An 18,035-nucleotide genomic window follows, 5' to 3' on the forward strand; every position below is an offset into this window, starting at 1 on the left:
CAACTGAGACATAAGGACATAATCAGGTAAGCCATATGGTCAAGAATTGGACAAGCTAAACAAAAGTACATTTCAGGGACATCTGGGAAAATCTGACTTTGGAGTTGGCATTGGATAATATTAAGAAACTATTAATAATTTCATTAAATGTGGTAACATTATTTTTGCTCTGCAGGAAGATGTTATGTTTTAAAGGAATATACTTTAAAATATAGCAAAACTAGGGATACCCGGGGGGCTCAGTCGGTTTAAGTGTCTGACTCTTGATTTCTGCTAACATCTTGATCTCACGATTCAGGAGACTGAGACTGGCATCGGTCTCCACGCTGTCAGGGGCTCTGCCCCTCCTTCCTATTTGCTCATGCGTGCGCTCTCTCTCAAAACAAATAAACTTAAAAACATGTTTAAAATATAGCAAAACTAATTTACACATGATTTTACTTCTTTATTTATTATTATTATTTTTTAATTTTTTTTTTCAACGTTTATTTATTTTTGGGACAGACAGAGACAGAGCATGAACGGGGGAGGGGCAGAGAGAGAGGGAGACACAGAATCGGAAACAGGCTCCAGGCTCTGAGCCATCAGCCCAGAGCCTGACGCGGGGCTCGAACTCCCGGACCGCGAGATCGTGACCTGGCTGAAGTCGGACGCTTAACCGACTGCGCCACCCAGGCGCCCCTGATTTTACTTCTTTAAAACTTTATTTAAAAAAACTTCACTGATAAAAAAGTTCTAAAACTCTATTCCTGTGTAACTTTCACTTACATTCACCAGTTGTTAATTCTGTTGCATATGCTTTATCAAACTCTACCCCTAAACATTCTCGTGTACATTTCCAAAGAAGGACAAGCTCTTACATAACCACAGTACAATGATCAAATTCAGAGAACTTAACACTGGGAACAATGATATTAACTAATACACAGTCTATAATGCACATTTCTCCAACTGTCCCAAAAATGTCCTGTAAATTTTTTGTTGTTGCTCTGATCCGGGATAGCATTGGAGTTAGCTGTCATGGGGCTTTACTTTTATAACAATCATTATTCTCACAGATTAAATAGGTATGTTGATAATTCCATAGAATTCAATTATCTTTTTTTTTTAAGTTTATTTATTTATTTTGACAGAGAGAGAGCACATGCACGCACACACAGGGGAAGGGCAGAGAGAGAATCCCAAGCAGGCTTCACAGTTTCAGTGCAGAGCCCAAAGCAGGGCTCAAACCCACGAGTTGTGAGATCATGACCTGAGCCAAAATCAAGAGTCAGATGCTCAACCAACTGAGCCACCCATGTGCCCCCAATTCAATTACCTTTTATTTTCAATCAACTGGAATAATTATTTTTCACAAACTGTAAATTATATCCAAATTAAAATGCGTGTATTTCTATTACTAAGAATATCCAATGCAGTACAAATAGCATATAAGATAACATTAATTCATTTTAGAAAAAAATTTTTTATGGCAAAGACAATACCCCAAAAGACTATGGTGATTCAAAAGTTACATCTTAGTTGACCAAAATTTACACTGCCCAGTCTCCAAGAATTTATGTTACTACACTTGATCTTAGCCAAAAGGCCAAGGAGTGATTCAAGAATTTATGTTAACCAAGACAGCAAGGCTTAAGTATTATCTCAACTTGAAAAAGATTTTATCTAGGATTTTTCTCTTCCAGATAATGTTTACCTGTAGTACTCGTTCATGAGCAGGATGCTCTTTTAATTCTATCAATCGATCCAGAACTATGAGCTTTACGTTGTTGTCACTTTCCTTAATAATTAAATCAATGTAGCACTGAGCAGCAGCCTATATAAAAAAAGAAACATGTTTTAAACACACACCCATCTTAAACACAGAATTTGAAGATAAGGAAAAAAAGCCCCTAAGAAGCCAAAATATATTCACTACTACTGTACTAAAACTTTATGTATTTTCCCCAAAGGAATATGTCCCTCTATTTCCTAAATTCTAACAAATTTCATTATTTTCAAGTTTAAAAAACTTAGGAAGCATCACAAATTAAAATAATGAAAAGGGGCTGCTATAGGTAGAAATACCAACAGTCAAAAATTAAGAGTCGAAACTAAGGAAAAGGTAGAAAAAAGCAGACAGAGTATTCCCTAAAATATAGCTATTGAGTATCTTTTAGTTTAGGTGCAAAGTCTAACACACCTGCATTACAGTACAGAAAAATTAAGACCATAAAAATTACCCTGACTCATTAAAAGCAGAGGACAAAGGAACAACCTGAAAGAGCTCCCAATGACCAAAGCTGGAATAACATGACCAATAAAATTAAATAATAATGACTACAATATACAGAATGAAATAGCCATGCTAATATAAAGAGAGAAAGAAAGCGGGAGGGAGGAAAAAAGTACAGCTCCTCCTTGCAGAACTCCAATTATTAAATGTAGAATGAGGAAAATAGAAAACCACCATTAAAATATCACATTAACAACTGCTGTACAGGGGAGCCTGGGTGGCTCAGTCGGTTAAGCATCCAACTACTTATTTCGGCCCAGGTCATGACCTCATGGTTCGTGGGTTGAAGTCCCACATCAGACTCTGTGCTGGCAGTGCAGAGCCTGCTTAGGATTCTCTCCCTCTCTCTCTGACCTTCCTCCATGTGCTCTCTCTCAAAATAAATAAACATTAAAAAAAAATTGCTGTACAGAAATGCTAAAATTAGTTGGTTTAAGTCTGAGCAGAAATAGGATATTTCTTTTTTTTTTTTTTTAATTTTTTTTCAACGTTTATTTATTTTTGGGACAGAGAGAGACAGAGCATGAACGGGGGAGGGGCAGAGAGAGAGGGAGACACAGAATCGGAAACAGGCTCCAAGCTCTGAGCCATCAGCCCAGAGCCTGATGCGGGTCTCGAACTCACAGACCGCGAGATCGTGTCCTGGCTGAAGTCGGACGCTTAACCGACTGCGCCACCCAGGCGCCCCTAGAGAGACATTTTACAAAGTGACCCACCCACTACTCTTAAAGTGTCAAGGTCATGAAAAACAAGAAAAGGCTTGAGAAAGTGTCACTGATTAGAGGAGACTAACACATGACAACTATATGTAATGTGGGATCCTGGATTGAATCCTGGTACCAAAAAAGGACATTTTTGTGGGGGAAAACTGGTGGAATTCAAATAATGCCTATAGTTTAGTTAACAATAATATTGTTCCAATGGGAATTTCTTAATTTTGACAATTATACAATTGCTATCCAAGACACGGACATTATGGGAAGCTGGTGAAGGGTGAACTTTGTCCTACTTTTACAACTTTTGTTGTTTCGTTGTTCTGTAAGTCTAAAATTATTTCAAAATAGAGTTAAAAAAATTTTTTTTTAAATTTTTTTGTTTACATTTATTTATTTTTGAGAGACAGACACAGTGTAAGCAGGGGAGGGGCAGAGAGAGAGAGAGGGAGACAGAATCAGAAGCAGGGTCCAGGCTCTGAGCTGTCAACACAGAGCCCGATGCAGGGCTCGAATCCACGAACCATGAGATCATGACCTGAGCCGAAGTCAGACGCTTAATCGACTGAGCCACCCAGGTGTCCCAGAAAATTTTTTCTTCTAAGTATTGGCAGCTAAAGCAATCAAGTCTCCTATTTATACAAGCTGGCTTTATAGAACAATTCGTTCTCTGAATATATTAGAGGTTCATCGTGCAGTCTTGATACAGTAAATTAAAGAGAAAACTTAATACTCCATTATTGAAAATATGTACTCTTTTTAGGATCCATCATGTAGAATCTAAAATTCATTTCCCAGATCTAGGTTTTAATGTAATTAAAGTATGGAGAGTGATCTTAAAATCTTCATCATTCTCCAGAAACCAGAAATATTAGTATTCTCTGTCACTCTTTCTCCCCACATATATATATGAAAGCAGGAAGGAAGAAAACAACATTGGGGTATGTAAGGAATCTAATAAGTTCACAACATTTATAAATTGTTGTCTCTGTGTCATGTAATCACATAGTAAACTGCAATGCCACTAAATCATAGTGCTAAGACAGCATTCGTATCATCCAACTGGCACCAAAAGAAATAAGCAGTACCTTGATTGCAGTGGGCGCACTAGAAAGTGTCACTAATGTTCCAGCGGCTTCATATTTTACAGCAGGGCTAGATGACTGTAGTAAGTTATAGATGCAGCGAATGAAACGAGCCCTTTCTGATGGATTAGCATGACAGACCTGGAGAAGGAAACATTTAGGTTTCAACGGACTTCAGGGATACTTGCTTTCAAACAGATTTTTTATAGTTGTCAGCTTACGGGATGCTACTTCTTATCATCTGAAAGCTAAGAATAGTCTTATAAGGGCATCTGAAGATGTCAGCCAACGTGAGATGAGACACTGTGGCTGGTAATTTCAGAAAGAAATAGGTTTTACTTTGGATAATTGTTATAGCTACTCATTCATTTATTCATTCAGTCATAAATACTCTCACAAAAGGTTTTCAAATGGTTTATAATAAAAGATATGCGTACTATACACAAATGAAATAGAAAAAGAAAATGTAGAGTAACAAAATCAAGGACAAATTATTAACAAGTGATATTAAATTTGATTCTAAATTTTTATTCCAGATGTAATGCCAAAAAGGAAAACATAATGGATATCAATCTCAATAGCTTATAAAAGGAAAATATCTGTTCTTAAAGCAAGAAAGATAACCCCCTTTTTAAGTACTACTACTTCTTATTGGGAACTATATTCCATACTGTGGAGACAACTAATTTTCTATGTTGTCCTAAATATATTTTAATACCTTTACCTATAAAGCAATTTTTTTTTTGATGTTGGTATTTCTGTCAGATTTTCCTAAAATATGTACAGTCAAATCTCTCATTCAGGCAAGACTCAGAAGCTATTCCCTTTTACTATAACCTGGACTCTGTTAGACCAAGAAGTCTCTGAATAGCAGAGAACCGCTATTTTTGAGAACCTAAGTGGCATCTCTAAACCATAAAATGAATTAAAAGGATCTATAGTAAAACCTTGGATTGCAAGTAACTTGTTCTGCAAGTGTTCTGCAAGATGAGCAAACATTTCTAATAAATTTCAACTTGATAAACGAGCGAAGTCTTGCAATATGAGTAGTACGTGACACCAAATGTCACATGATCATAATTGAGCCAATGGTTCTCTCTCTCTCTCTCTCTCGATGATGGATTGTGAGTGATCATCTTCCATGCTCGGATGCATCTCAGGCCACAGTGTTTGGCAGAAATCAGTGATTTTTCAGACTGTTGGAAGGTGCCCACAACTGGCACTAGTGTATTTTTTGTCACTTCAAAGCACCTACGGACAGACCTTTGCTTTTCCATACAAGAGTAAGCTTAGGAATGCTTTGCTTCATTCTAGGTCAGGCTGCCTGCAGATACAGACCCTTTCCTTTGTTGCCTTATTGGAAGTTACATTAAATACACTATATGACAAGAGTTTATTAATACTGTACTATAGTCAACATCCGTGCGAGCATATACAATGGCCCCCAGGCAGAAAAAGGTTGAAAAGAAAGGCGGTAAGGAGATGATTACAGTGGAAGTTAAGAAGGAAATCATCGAGAAGTACGAATGAGGTATACAAGTAGCCGAACCTGCAAGATTTTATAAGGAGGCTACATCTGCATCTCCTCTGAGAAGAGGAAGAGAAAAAGGCAGAGGAATACCTCACTTCAAAAGAGATTAGGGAGATGTGTACAATGTGGGAGACAGTGCAAAATTTTATAGAAAAGCACCACCCAAATAAGGCTGTAGCAGTGTGAGTGATGAATCTGTTTAACGATAATGCAATGTCACATTTCCGGAAAATCCTCAAAAGGAGGCAAAAGCAAGTGTCACTGGATAGGTTCCTTGTTAAAGTTGCATGAAAAGAAAAAGATTCGATTGAGCCAATAGGTAGCAGTGATTCTGTTAGTGATAGTGAAAGTCATCCTACACAATAACCCTCCTTTCTTGTCTCCCTGACACTAGCCATGGAGATTTTCAAAGGTAATGCATGTTAATTTTTCTTTATATTTTGTATTTTCTTTATTACTTTGTATTATGTTACAGTACTATAATCATTTTTATATAAATATTTTTGGGTTGTGGAATGAACCATCTGAGTTTCCATTATTTTTTATGGGGAAATTCACTTTGATATACAAGTGCTTTGGATTACAAGCATGTTTCTGGAATGAATTATGTTCACAAACCAAGGTTTTACTGTATATATTTACAGCTCTGGTTTCAACTTAAATGGCAGTTCCAAATGACTGGTACCCCGTATGGAAAGGGGCTTTTTTCTTTCAGAATCAAAGACAGCTGTAACCAGCAGTGTCTGCTCTAGGTACTTTGTTAGTGTCATCCTATTTAGCAAAGTCATCCCTGATGTATATTTTTGTTGCCCTCCAATGAATGGTATCAATAGCAAAACTGGATGTTATTACATCTTTTATCAGAATATTAAGATGCAATCAATTCTTTCTAAGGCTATATCAAATTTAACTGTTTCCAATAAAGCACTTCATTTTAAAACCCAAATCTCTTACCTAGTTTTAATGGCCTACAATGTCATATTGACATATTTAAAGTCTCTCTATTCTCTTTTACAAATAAGGAACACAGTAAGTATTTAAAGCTTTTCTGGTTTGTTTTTAGATGTCCAAAGTAGTCTGGTGTGTACTTAAGAAAAGACCTGAATTTTATTCCAAAGCCTGATTCACAATCTATTCAGTTACGGAACAGTGCACAATGATTTCTCTGCAGCTGTATTGGGTCAAGCCATGCGTTTTTAATAGAATTCTTTACGGAAGTTTAGAAAAACAGGAAGTGCTTGGAAAACAAAATAAACCAAAGGGAAAAGAAAAAAAAAAAAGACTTTCACAGGCAATGCTATAAAATATTTCTACTACTAAAACATTATCCCAGCAAATAAGCAGCATTCCAGAAAGAGATGATTTAACCTTGTCTTAAACTCCTGAAGTTTATTTTACCCCTTATAGATCAGTCTTACCTTGTAAATTAGCTCAACAATAACCAACTGAAGAATGTCTCCAAATGTCTGAACTTGATCAATGCAAGTACTTAGGTAATCCAAAGCTCGATCCTAACAAAATAAAAACGTATTTATCAAATTCCACTTCATTCAATAAAAGGACTTAATTGGTGCAACCTTAAACATACACAACTGAATATAAAACAAATGAGGCAAACAGGGCAAAGAAAAATTAAAAGAAGGGGGGAAGAAAGGTTAACACATAAATGTTAAGAAAAATACATTTTCTAGAAATGGGCCACAAATCTGGGGTCTGGATTTTCTAGCACCTAAATGGAAAAGAAAAACCACTATGTGTTATATGACTCAGAGTACCCATACAATCAAAACAAACCAGCTATTTAGGTGCATAGTTATTCCTATTTCTAAGACCTAAAAGAAAAATCTCATTGATTTTCATATACTGAATGTGTGATATAGAAAACTATGACCTCAACAGTATCTCTACAGCAAAAGTATCAGAAAATTTCACCGAACTTTTTCTGATTATGTCCCCCCCCCGGCCCCCATGTAGGTAAAGTGCATAACACCAAATATACAGGTTAATAAAACCAACACTACAAGAGGACAAAACATTCTGGCCTAAATAAACAGCTTTCTTATAATCTTGTTCACAAAGATGAAATGACAGCATCTAGATTTCAGAGAAATGGATAGAGTCCCTATCCTTCAGTCTTCAAGCATATCATTTTCCACATTTTGGTAATACTGGATAGCAAAAATTCCAAGATTAGATGCCACCAAAGTATGGAGAGTCATTGCCAAGCCACCAGCAGACCCATTCACTTTCAGTACCAGCAGAGCTGGATGTAGAGTTGACACCAACTTATGAAATTTGAAGAGCCTAATAAGGATACACATTTATGCTGAAGGCCATGCTTCTTTCAGGCTCAGGGCGAACCCTATACAAAGCTACTACTCTTCTCTGTTAAGCCATTTTAGAGCTACATCAACAGAAGGAAAAACAGGTTCAAAGCCCCAAAATAGAGTGCCACAAAATAGGACCATAATAATTTCAATCTGGAAAAACTGTCAAGTGGCTATTATTAAATATCTCTCAAATGTTTACTTAAAAAAAAGTATATGTATAAGCAATAGTCGGGAGAGGGGTTAAGAAAAACTATTTTACACAAATCAAGTTCAAAAATCTAAAAAAAAACCCCAAAATATACAAACACTTCTACTATAAACAAAATTACTAAAAAATTTGATTAGGACTATGTAGTACTTTTAATTCTCATTGAATTACAGACACAAAAGTATTTTTTAAAAAGTACTTCACCTAGGGGCGCCTGGGTGGTGCAGTCGGTTAAGCGTCCGACTTCAGCCAGGTCACGATCTCGCGGTCCGGGAGTTCGAGCCCCGCGTCAGGCTCTGGGCTGATGGCTCCGAGCCTGGAGCCTGTTTCCGATTCTGTGTCTCCCTCTCTCTCTGCCCCTCCCCCGTTCATACTCTGTCTCTCTCTGTCCCAAAAATAAATAAACGTTGAAAAAAAAATTAAAAAAAAAAAAAAAAAAAAGTACTTCACCTGATCTGCATGAATTAGCATCATAAATGCATTCCTTTTACAACTTGCATCCTTCTCATTCACCAGAAAATCATGTATCAGTTCAGGAGCATCAGGTATAAGGTGTTCAAAATTCCTTGAAATAAAACAGGTAATATTCATATTTAATAAAAACTACTGTTATTTTAGTAACTCAAAATTAATCCTTATCAAGCTTTATAACACTATCAATTGTTTTACCTTTTGAAACTTTTTTTAAAGGTTTTTTTTTTTTTAAGTTTATTTTTATTTATTTTGATAGAGAGAGAGAGAAAGCATGAACAGGGAAGGAGCAGACAGAGTGGGGGAGAGAATCCCAAGTAGGCTCCACGCTGTCAGCATGGAACTTGATCTCATTAAATGAGATCATGACCTGAGCCAAAATCAAGAGTCAGACACTTAACCACGCCACCCCAGTACCCTGCCTTTAGAACTTTAAATCAATTAAAATTGTGGGTAGGAGGGGCACCTGGGTGGCTCAGTTGGTTAAGTGTCCAACTTCAACTCAGTTCATGATCTCGCGGTCCGTGAGTTCAAGCCCCGCGTTGGGCTCTGGGCTGATGGCTCAGAGCCTGGAGCCTGCTTCTGGTTCTGTGTCTCCCTCTCTTTCTGCCCCTCCCCGTTCATGTTCTGTCTGTCTCAAAAATAAACATTAAAAAAAAATTTTTTTTTAAATCGTGGGTAGGAATCACAAACTTACATTTTCATCTATTAAATTATCAAATTATACGTTTTCTACTTCAATAAAGAAAAAGGTGACTTATTCCACATGCTATCTATCACCTGAGTATCTCTAATAATTGTCTTTCATATACTTTAGGAATATAACATCAATGCTCATAATGACCATCTCAAGGTACTAAAAGATTCTTCATTAAGAATTATCAGAGGGGTCTCTGGGTGGCTCAGTTGGTTAAGTGTCCAACTCCTGACTTCAGCTCAAGGCACAATCTCATGAGTTTGAGCCCCATGTCAGACTCTGTGTTGACAGTATGGAGCCTGAATAGGATTCTCTCGCTGTCTCTCTGCCCCTCCCCTGCTTGCTCACTCACACTCTCTCTCAAAAGAAATAAATAAACTTAAAAAAATTATCAGAAAAAAAAATAGTACCTTGAATTTTATTAATTATGCACTATATTTATTTACTTACTAACTTCCTATTCTGGAAATTAAGTACTTGCAGTATATAGAATAATGAATACTAGCTTAAAAACCATCACCTATGGGAATGCAAGCTGGTGCAGCCACTCTGGAAAACAGTATGAAGATTCCTCAAAAAACTAAAAATAGAACTACTCTACGACCCAGCAATTGCACTACTAGGCATTTATCCACGGGATACAGGTGTGCTGTTTCAAAGGGACACATGCACCCCCATGTTTATAGCAGCACTATCAACAATAACTAAAGTATGGAAAGAGCCCAAATATCCATCGATGTTTGAATGGATAAAGAAGATGTGGTATATATATACAATGGAGTATTACTTGGCAATCAAAAAGAATGAAATTTTGCCATTTGCAACTATGTGGATGGAACTAGAGGGTATTATGCCAAGTGAAATTAGAGAAAGACAAAAATTATATGACTTCACTCATATGAGGACTTTAAGAGACGAAACAGATGAACATAAGGGAAGGGAAACAAAAATAATATAAAGACAGGGAGGGGGACAAAACAGAAGAGACTCATAAATATGGAGAACAAATTGAGGGTTACTGGAGGGGTTGTGAGAGAGGGGATGGGCTAATGGGAAGGGGCACTAAGGAATCTACTCCTGAAATCATTGTTGCACTATATGCTAATTTGGATATAAATTTTAAAAAATTAAAAAATCACCCAACAATTGTTAATTTATAGTCATTTCTGTTTCACTTACACCTCTGCCCACTTCTCCTCCCATATTATTTTGAAGCAAATCTCAGACCACTTATCATTTTTCTGTAAATATATCAGCATATTATAATTAAGGATTCTTTTAAAAAAAGTAATCAATATACCACTATACCTTAAACCGAAAATTCCTTAATATCATCATATACAGTGTTCAAATTTCCAACTGTCTTATAAATGTACTAATTTCTGTGTGTGCAGTCTAGTTTAAATTCTGATATTTGTGTAGTCTGTACAGTAACTTACAAAGAACTCTACATTATTAACCAGAATACCACTTCCCTAACAGATAACAAAATCATGTAATAATAAGAGAACTGTGAAATTACCTAACAATCAACTCTACAAAAGACATTTACAAAAATCACATCCTACTTCTAAATGGATTGACACCAGCGATTGTAAAAACCAAGCATTCTAGCCTTATCTAACTGGTTCTCTGAATCACTGTTAAAGTCCAAAATCTTCAGCTTTCCAAGAACAGGAGTCAGTTGAGAACTGCAACCTTTCTCATTAAAAAATACCCTCCTTATGCCTCTAAGGGTAAAAAGACAAGAACCACATTCCACATAAAGAGAATTCAAAAACAGGGTCAAAAAACTCAAAACCTACAGGGTTAACTTGACCTAACAGGTTAACTGGTCAAAACCAGTTAATAAATTAATTAAGCGCACTGAAGTTACTACAGTTAAGAATGATAGGCACTGTAAACTAGAGTCTGTGTACAACTTATTTAAAGGGAGCTAGTGTCATCCAATATCAGCATATTGTTGTCAGACAGAAACTAGCACCCAGTGTTGTCAGATCTTTTCAATGATGACAATATAATGATATTAAGAAAAAAATACTGTTCAAGCCAAACCAAACATTACCTGTAAAAGACATATGACTTGCAAGTAACTGCTTTGGAACCTCCAGGCTAAAAGACTAAACAATCCTCACAAAACTAAGCCGCAGGTGTGCCTTTACTTACCTATAGATAGTATAGATGGCCAAAACAGCATTTCTTCTAACATAGCTGTGTCGATGCTCCAAACAAGCACGGATAGCTGGCATTAAAGGTTCTAGCAATTCTGCTTCTTTCAATTTGCAAAGAAAACGAAGAGTAGATCCTCGAATAAATTCATTAGGATGCTGAAGATCCTGATAAAATTTAAATATGAAATATTGAGTTCCAGCATTTTACAAAACACACAATTTTTAAGTGCAAAATTTTCCTATGTAAAAAATAAGAAAGTAGGTTTGAGGAAAAAGATCTAGATTACCAGACAATTTCCTTTAGATTCCTGTCTAATCAATTTTTCTCTTTTAAAGTTTATTTATTTATTTTTTAGAGAAAGAGAGAGAGAGAGAGAGAGAGAGAGAGAGAGAGAGAGAGAACACACACATGTGCAAGGGAAATGTTGAGAGTGGATCCCAAGGAGGCTCTGCTCTGATAGCTGACATGAACTGTGAGAGCATGACCTCAGCCGAAATCAAGAGTCAGACACTTAACTCACTGAGCCACCCAGGTGCCCCTGTCAAATCAATTTTTACTTATCATAGCAATGTCTCATATTCTATGTGTCACTATTTTTTATTAAGAACACATAAAAATGTATGGAAAATGTCCAAAGAAATTAACAATAAAACTTTTTACAGTAACTTACAACTTCAGTTCCAAATATCAATAACTTCTATCTTACCCAAGATCCAATTTTAAAAATTAAAACTAAGCCCATTCCACCAATTTTACAATCAAAAATCAAAGCAATAATCAGAAATAACCATGGTTTGGTTTACCTTTCTGTATGCATCACAAACAAGGATCATTTCATGTAAAAGTCTTCCATCTGGAGTTGTTTTAGGAACAATTTCCCAAAATACTAGAAGTAATTTTTTGATGGTATGATCCTGAAGAGGTAGTACGAAACGAATGATGGTCATCAGAAGCCCAGGAAGCTTTTCACCATTCAGAATCATAATGATCACTTTCTTCAAAGCTTCAGTCTTTGACTTCACATCTCCTTTTTCTGATTAAAGAGAAAAAAAACACACATTTCAAAGGAAAATTCCTCTGATAATTTTACAATTCAGAAAACGTTTTCTCACTTTATTAGCAGTAATGGCAATAATGTAATAGAGTGGCAAGGGCTCCCCACCTATCTCTGCCACAAATAAGCTGAATGACTTTACACAAGTCATTTATTTCCAAACCTCATACTTCACATATAACATGAAGGCACTGGATTAGATCTCTGGTCCCTAACCCATGGAATTACTGCAGAAGCCATGAATCTACAGGTATACCAAACAATGCATTTCTCAAACACATATGTAGCTATTTTTCAAAGTGTAAATAGATGTTAAGATAAGTGCTTCTGAATTCAAAGTGGCTTTTAGTTAGTGTGTATTTCCTCAATCAAAGTTACAACCACTATCATGAGGGGAAGGAGGAGGAAGATCAGTGGCATTTTTTTCAACATTAGATCTTCAAACTCAAAAGGCTGGGAACTAATACACTAGATTAATTCCAAAATCCCATCATATTTCTACAGACTATAAAACTTTAGGATCTTAAGAAATCACCTTAGAAATTGGAAGAAAATTACAATGTACTAGAGGAAAAGCCACTATTTAGAATTAAGGATGACACGTTTAAGAAATAAGTTTATTGTCCTTACTTAGCGTAAAACAATTTATACTATAAACTATTTTATGCAAAACAACCTATAATTTCATATCATTATCACTGCAAATTGAAGAATTCAGGGTAAAAATCTCTTGTATCTCAAATTTGAAGGCAGGAATGTAAGAGGCAAGTACACCAATACAACTGTTTAGATCACAGAAATAAATTACCTAGGAGATGGAACAACAAAGAGGGATGACAGAAGTTTTTAATAATTTCAAGGAGTTATCATGAGGAACAGAATAAAACTAGAAATATAGTTCCAGCAGTTAGAGCTCAGTGGCTCTCAAATAAAGAGTTTCTTGTGGTTGCCAAAGAGACAAGAAACTGTGAATGACCAGCTGGTAGAGTTACAGAAAAAATTTAAGCTTTGGAAGAATCATAGCAGGTAAATCAAAATTTCTCTCTAGCCCCCTAAGGCTATTTATCTATTACTAGCTTGGTATGATATTTTTACATGTTGCAAACTAGAGAATATCTTCAAATATTTGGACTAAATCACAGTAAAGGTTCTTGCCAAATTTATCCATCCCACAAGTGTCAACATTTTTGCTAAAAACAAACAAAACAAAAAAAAAACATTTTTGTTTAAAACAGACCAATTTCAAATAAATAAATGTTAAAAAAAATTTTTTTTAAATAAATAAACGTTAAAAAAAATTAAAAAAAAAAAAGAGGGCGCCTGGGTGGCTCAGTTGGTTGAGCGGCCGGCTTCGGCTCAGGTCATGATCTCACGGTCTGTGAGTTCGAGCCCCGCGTCGGGCTCTGTGCTGACAGCTTAGAGCCTGGAGCCTGTTTCAGATTCTGTGTCTCCCTCTCTCTGACCCTCCCCCGTTCATGCTCTGTCTCTCTCTGTCTCAAAAATAAATAAACGTTAAAAAAAAAAAAATTTTTAAAACAGACCAATTTCTCATGCATCTCTCCCTGCTTCAGAGTATTATCCTGCTACATATGAAAAACTTGGTATGTGCCACATCAACTCAAGAAACCAAAAAATGATGAAGAATCAATCTGTGCAAACCTTCAGTTTTTAAGTCTGTGAGGATGACAAAAACAAAGCATCAGGAGAGGTGACAGAAGCTGATAGCAAAAACTATGATAAGATGACAGACTGGGCAAAGTTTTAAGTAGCTAAAGTTGGATTTGTGAGCCTAAACAGGTCTTATCTCTGTCTGGAAGCTTCCTGAATATAAAAAAAAAAGAAAAGTTTTTTTCCCTAATCTGTTTGATAACATAAAGGACACAAAGTCCAAAAGGCATAAAACTGTATCATTATAATGCTGATGTCTTTTGTTCCAGTTTTTTTTTTTTTTTTTTACTACTTTTCCTAAATTAGCAAATTCTAAAAGTTTAGCAGAAACTTTTAACTGGTAACTAAATAGAAAACCTGTAAAAAATATACAATCATTTATATTGCCAGCCCTCTTAACTCCAATTTCCACTTATTCCAACAATTCAAAGTGAGGTAAAGGATACTTTTTTTCCTATATCTTCAAAATTTTCAGAACTTCTTGTCCTTTATGACACTACTAACAAATAAACCAAAATAAACCAAGTACTTCCTACTCCGGGTAATGTAAAGTCATCAGAACTCATATCAATTGACTAATAAAAGTATACATAAAATAACTCAATATATCACCAAACAAAAAAGTATTTGTTACTCTAACTGGAAACTATTTCTAAACTTTTTCTCATATCAACTCTTTTGAGATACAGTAAAAAATATATACAGCAGGGGCGGCTGGGTGGCTCAGTTGGTTAAGTGACCAATTCTTGGTTTCTGCTCAGGTCATGATTTCACAGTATATGGGTTTGAGCCCCACGTTGGGCTCCGCGCTGAGGAGCCTGCTTGGGATTCTCCGCTTCCCTGTCTCTCTCAAAATAAATAAATAAACATTAAATATATATATGCACATACACATAAAATTTGAGATTTAAGACTACTTCTTTCTTTCTTGGTAAGGGGAAGGTAATTAAGGCAGCTGCAATTACAAAAAAGATATTGTTACAATTAAGGACAGATTCTGTTCTTTATCTTCCCATCTATAACCTCAGTATTTTAGGGTCTAAAAGCGAAAACTTTTAAATTTTAAGAAAAAAAATAGTGGGGTGCTTAGGTGGCTCAGTCGATTCAGTGTCTGACTTCGGCTCAGGTCATGATCTCTCCGTCTGTGAGTTCCAGCCCCGCATCAGGCTCTGTACTGACAGCTCAGAGCCTGGGGCCTGCTTTGGATTCTGTCTCTCTCTCTGCCCCTTCCTGTTAGCGCTCACGCGCTCTCTCTTAAAAATAAATAAACCTTAAGAAAAATGTAAAATGGGACACCTGGGTGGCTCAATCAGTTGGGTGTCCAACTTCGGCTTGGTCATGATCTCATAGTTTATGAGTTTGAGCCCTGAGTGGGGCTCTGTGCTGACAGCTCAGAGCCTGGAGCCTGCTTGGGATTGGGTCTCCCTTTCTATCTGCCCCTCCCCCACTCACGCTCTGTCCTCTCTCTAAAATAAACATTAAAAAAAATTTTTTTAAAGAAAAATGTAAAAAAAGTAATGAAAATTTATTAATTTGCATTTCATTCTACTATCTTACATAAACATGAAAAAAAAGGAACTATATGTACCTTTTGTATATAGGGGCATGGGTTTAAATGCCATAAAGGAGGGTTTCTTTTTCCTTCTCTAAAAATAGATCTCAATAGAAACCTAATGTTAAGTAGCCTAAAATCAGGAGGTATTCAATGCTTCTGATTAAGAGGTGGAATGAGGCAAGTAACATATTGTCTCCTTTCAAACTGCAAATTATCTTCTAAAAGATATTTCCAAGATTTGAAGCATAATTCTCACTCTATTCTTAGATTAGAGTCACCAGTGTAGGTTAAACTTATTTTCAGTAGTTCAATGAAACAAGAATTATTACTTTGGAATGCATTGCTTTAAAAAAATGTTTCTGACAGAATCACTCACAAAAAGGAGACAGAACATACACTTTTAAAATCCACTTGTTTTCTTTTTGTATAAAATGCTTTAAAAAAGCTTAAACTTTTTTAAACCTCAAAAGCTTGAAAAAGGGTTGACTTCATTTGTTCAATAGGTGGCGAACCCAAAAGAACAAAGTTCTTTTGGTTTTACAAGCTAAGGAATATGAAGTTCAGTGCACAAAGAAACTAAGACATTCAAATACACATTCTCAACCTGTTATCTATAGAAAACTGTCAGCTATACTTCAGCATAATATATTAAGCTACACAAGCCATTATATCTAACAACTAAACTATTATATTTCTTTTGCTTTACTAAGACAAATTGAGATGTTATTTCCAAAAACCAACATTGCAAGCCTAAATGTAACAAGTTTCCATTTTCAGTAAGACCAAAGGTCTATTAAAGAGATCCTAGAAAACAGTGTTTAGACAAAATTAAGTATTTCTAATTACAAAGAAACTTGAAAAGGAGCTTTTTGTTTTCATTTTTTTCTCCATTTAATTTTCAAAATATTATCAGAGTTTACCTAGATCATTTTTTAAGCTAATTTCAGATGGTGGTTCTGAATCCATGGGCACGTTAATTAACGTATAGCACACGTTCTCAGCAGCCGTCATGGTTTCGGGATATAATCAAATCTCGATACAAGACGTAAGGATGATAGATGCCAGAAAATCTAGAAAAAGAAATACAAGGCTATCGTTACAAGTAAAAAACCAAAAACACAACCAGTAACTATTGTGATCTTTACTGTCTAAAGTTCATTCCGTTTGGCTAGTGAGTTTAAAGTATTAGAAAAGTGGGATCAGTTTATATGTGGTCCCATAAAAATAATGCCTAACAATAAAAAACACGGTCTGCCTCGGTCTAAGGTATATTATCTCCCACCCCACAAACCCGCCCAGGGCTTGAGAATGCTGTACTGCAACACTAAGGCCCACAATATAGTGACAGTCCTCCAGCCCCACCCCACCATTTAACAGAACAATGATTTTTGAACATAACACACAATCTGAACTGCTCAAGAGACCTGCGCACGAGTACTCAGCTAAAAACCAGAAACATTTCGCGTTCATGGGTGGACGCGACTGCGTGTCCGAGGGTCAATGGGTGCGCTGCACCCCACCCCTCCTCTTCCTCCTGCAAGGCAGCCCCCCGTCCTGGAATGGTGAGTCCCGGAGCCCGGGAAGAGATCAGACCCCTGGTCAGTACGCAAGGACGGGAAGGGGCGTCTGGCCCAGAGCTCCCCAGCCCCCCGTTCCACTTGGCCAGGCCCGGACGCGAGCGGCCTAGTCGCTCCCCTTCCTCATCTTCCCGCCGGAGAGCCAGTTCCTCCGACTCAGCCCGGCCCAACACGCCTCCGAGATTGGGGGCTTGTAGCCCGCTACCTGGCTCCCAGGGGCGGCAGCTAGGGCAACGGTGGGACCGTCGACTCCGGCTCCAACCCGCAGCAGCAGCCGCCGCTCCGCACAGTCTTCGGCTGACGTGGAAGGAGGTGGGGGTTACGAGGCCAAGCCACCTAGCGCCTACGGCAACTCAGAGAGGACATGCCTTCTCTGTCCTGCGCTTGCGCTCTGCAAGTACGCTGCAAGTTTCTTCCTCTAGTCCACGGTTGTTTTAGACTACGTTGGGGACTGGAGAAGCATTAAGCTTTCCCCGCAAGCCAAGCGCCGAATTAAGCGCTGTGGTTATTTAAGCGGTACTTAGAAATTGTTTCTTTCAGGAACTGCAACAGGCAAGGGAGGAGGTGCCCGGAAAGAGGAAAATAGGGTTGTGTGGTCCAGGGGGAAAGAGCACCAGACTGGGAGCTGGAAGCCATTTTCTAGTTCACCCACTAACAAAACAGAGAAAGTAACTAATTACTCTTTGGGAAAGTCGCCTC

The 18,035-nt window shown here is 37.0% G+C and overlaps 1 protein-coding gene across 1 annotated transcript in view; it reads right to left on the reverse strand.

The window, feature by feature from the left end:
• COPB1 (COPI coat complex subunit beta 1) overlaps positions 1-17,649 on the reverse strand; it is a 35,915-nt gene extending 18,266 nt beyond the window's left edge. The window contains exons 1-8 of the mRNA XM_030331819.2: positions 17,542-17,649; positions 16,680-16,829; positions 12,286-12,515; positions 11,477-11,646; positions 8,593-8,707; positions 7,023-7,115; positions 4,077-4,214; positions 1,697-1,816 (exon numbers count right to left, since the gene is read on the reverse strand). Coding sequence (XP_030187679.1) covers positions 1,697-1,816; positions 4,077-4,214; positions 7,023-7,115; positions 8,593-8,707; positions 11,477-11,646; positions 12,286-12,515; positions 16,680-16,770 — 957 coding nt within the window. The 5' untranslated portion in view covers positions 16,771-16,829; positions 17,542-17,649. The remainder of the gene's footprint in view (positions 1-1,696; positions 1,817-4,076; positions 4,215-7,022; positions 7,116-8,592; positions 8,708-11,476; positions 11,647-12,285; positions 12,516-16,679; positions 16,830-17,541) is intronic.
• Between the last annotated feature and the right edge of the window lie 386 nt (positions 17,650-18,035).

This window comes from Lynx canadensis, chromosome D1 (genome assembly GCF_007474595.2).
Source record: "Lynx canadensis isolate LIC74 chromosome D1, mLynCan4.pri.v2, whole genome shotgun sequence".
In the NCBI taxonomy this organism is placed as follows: domain Eukaryota; kingdom Metazoa; phylum Chordata; class Mammalia; order Carnivora; family Felidae; genus Lynx; species Lynx canadensis.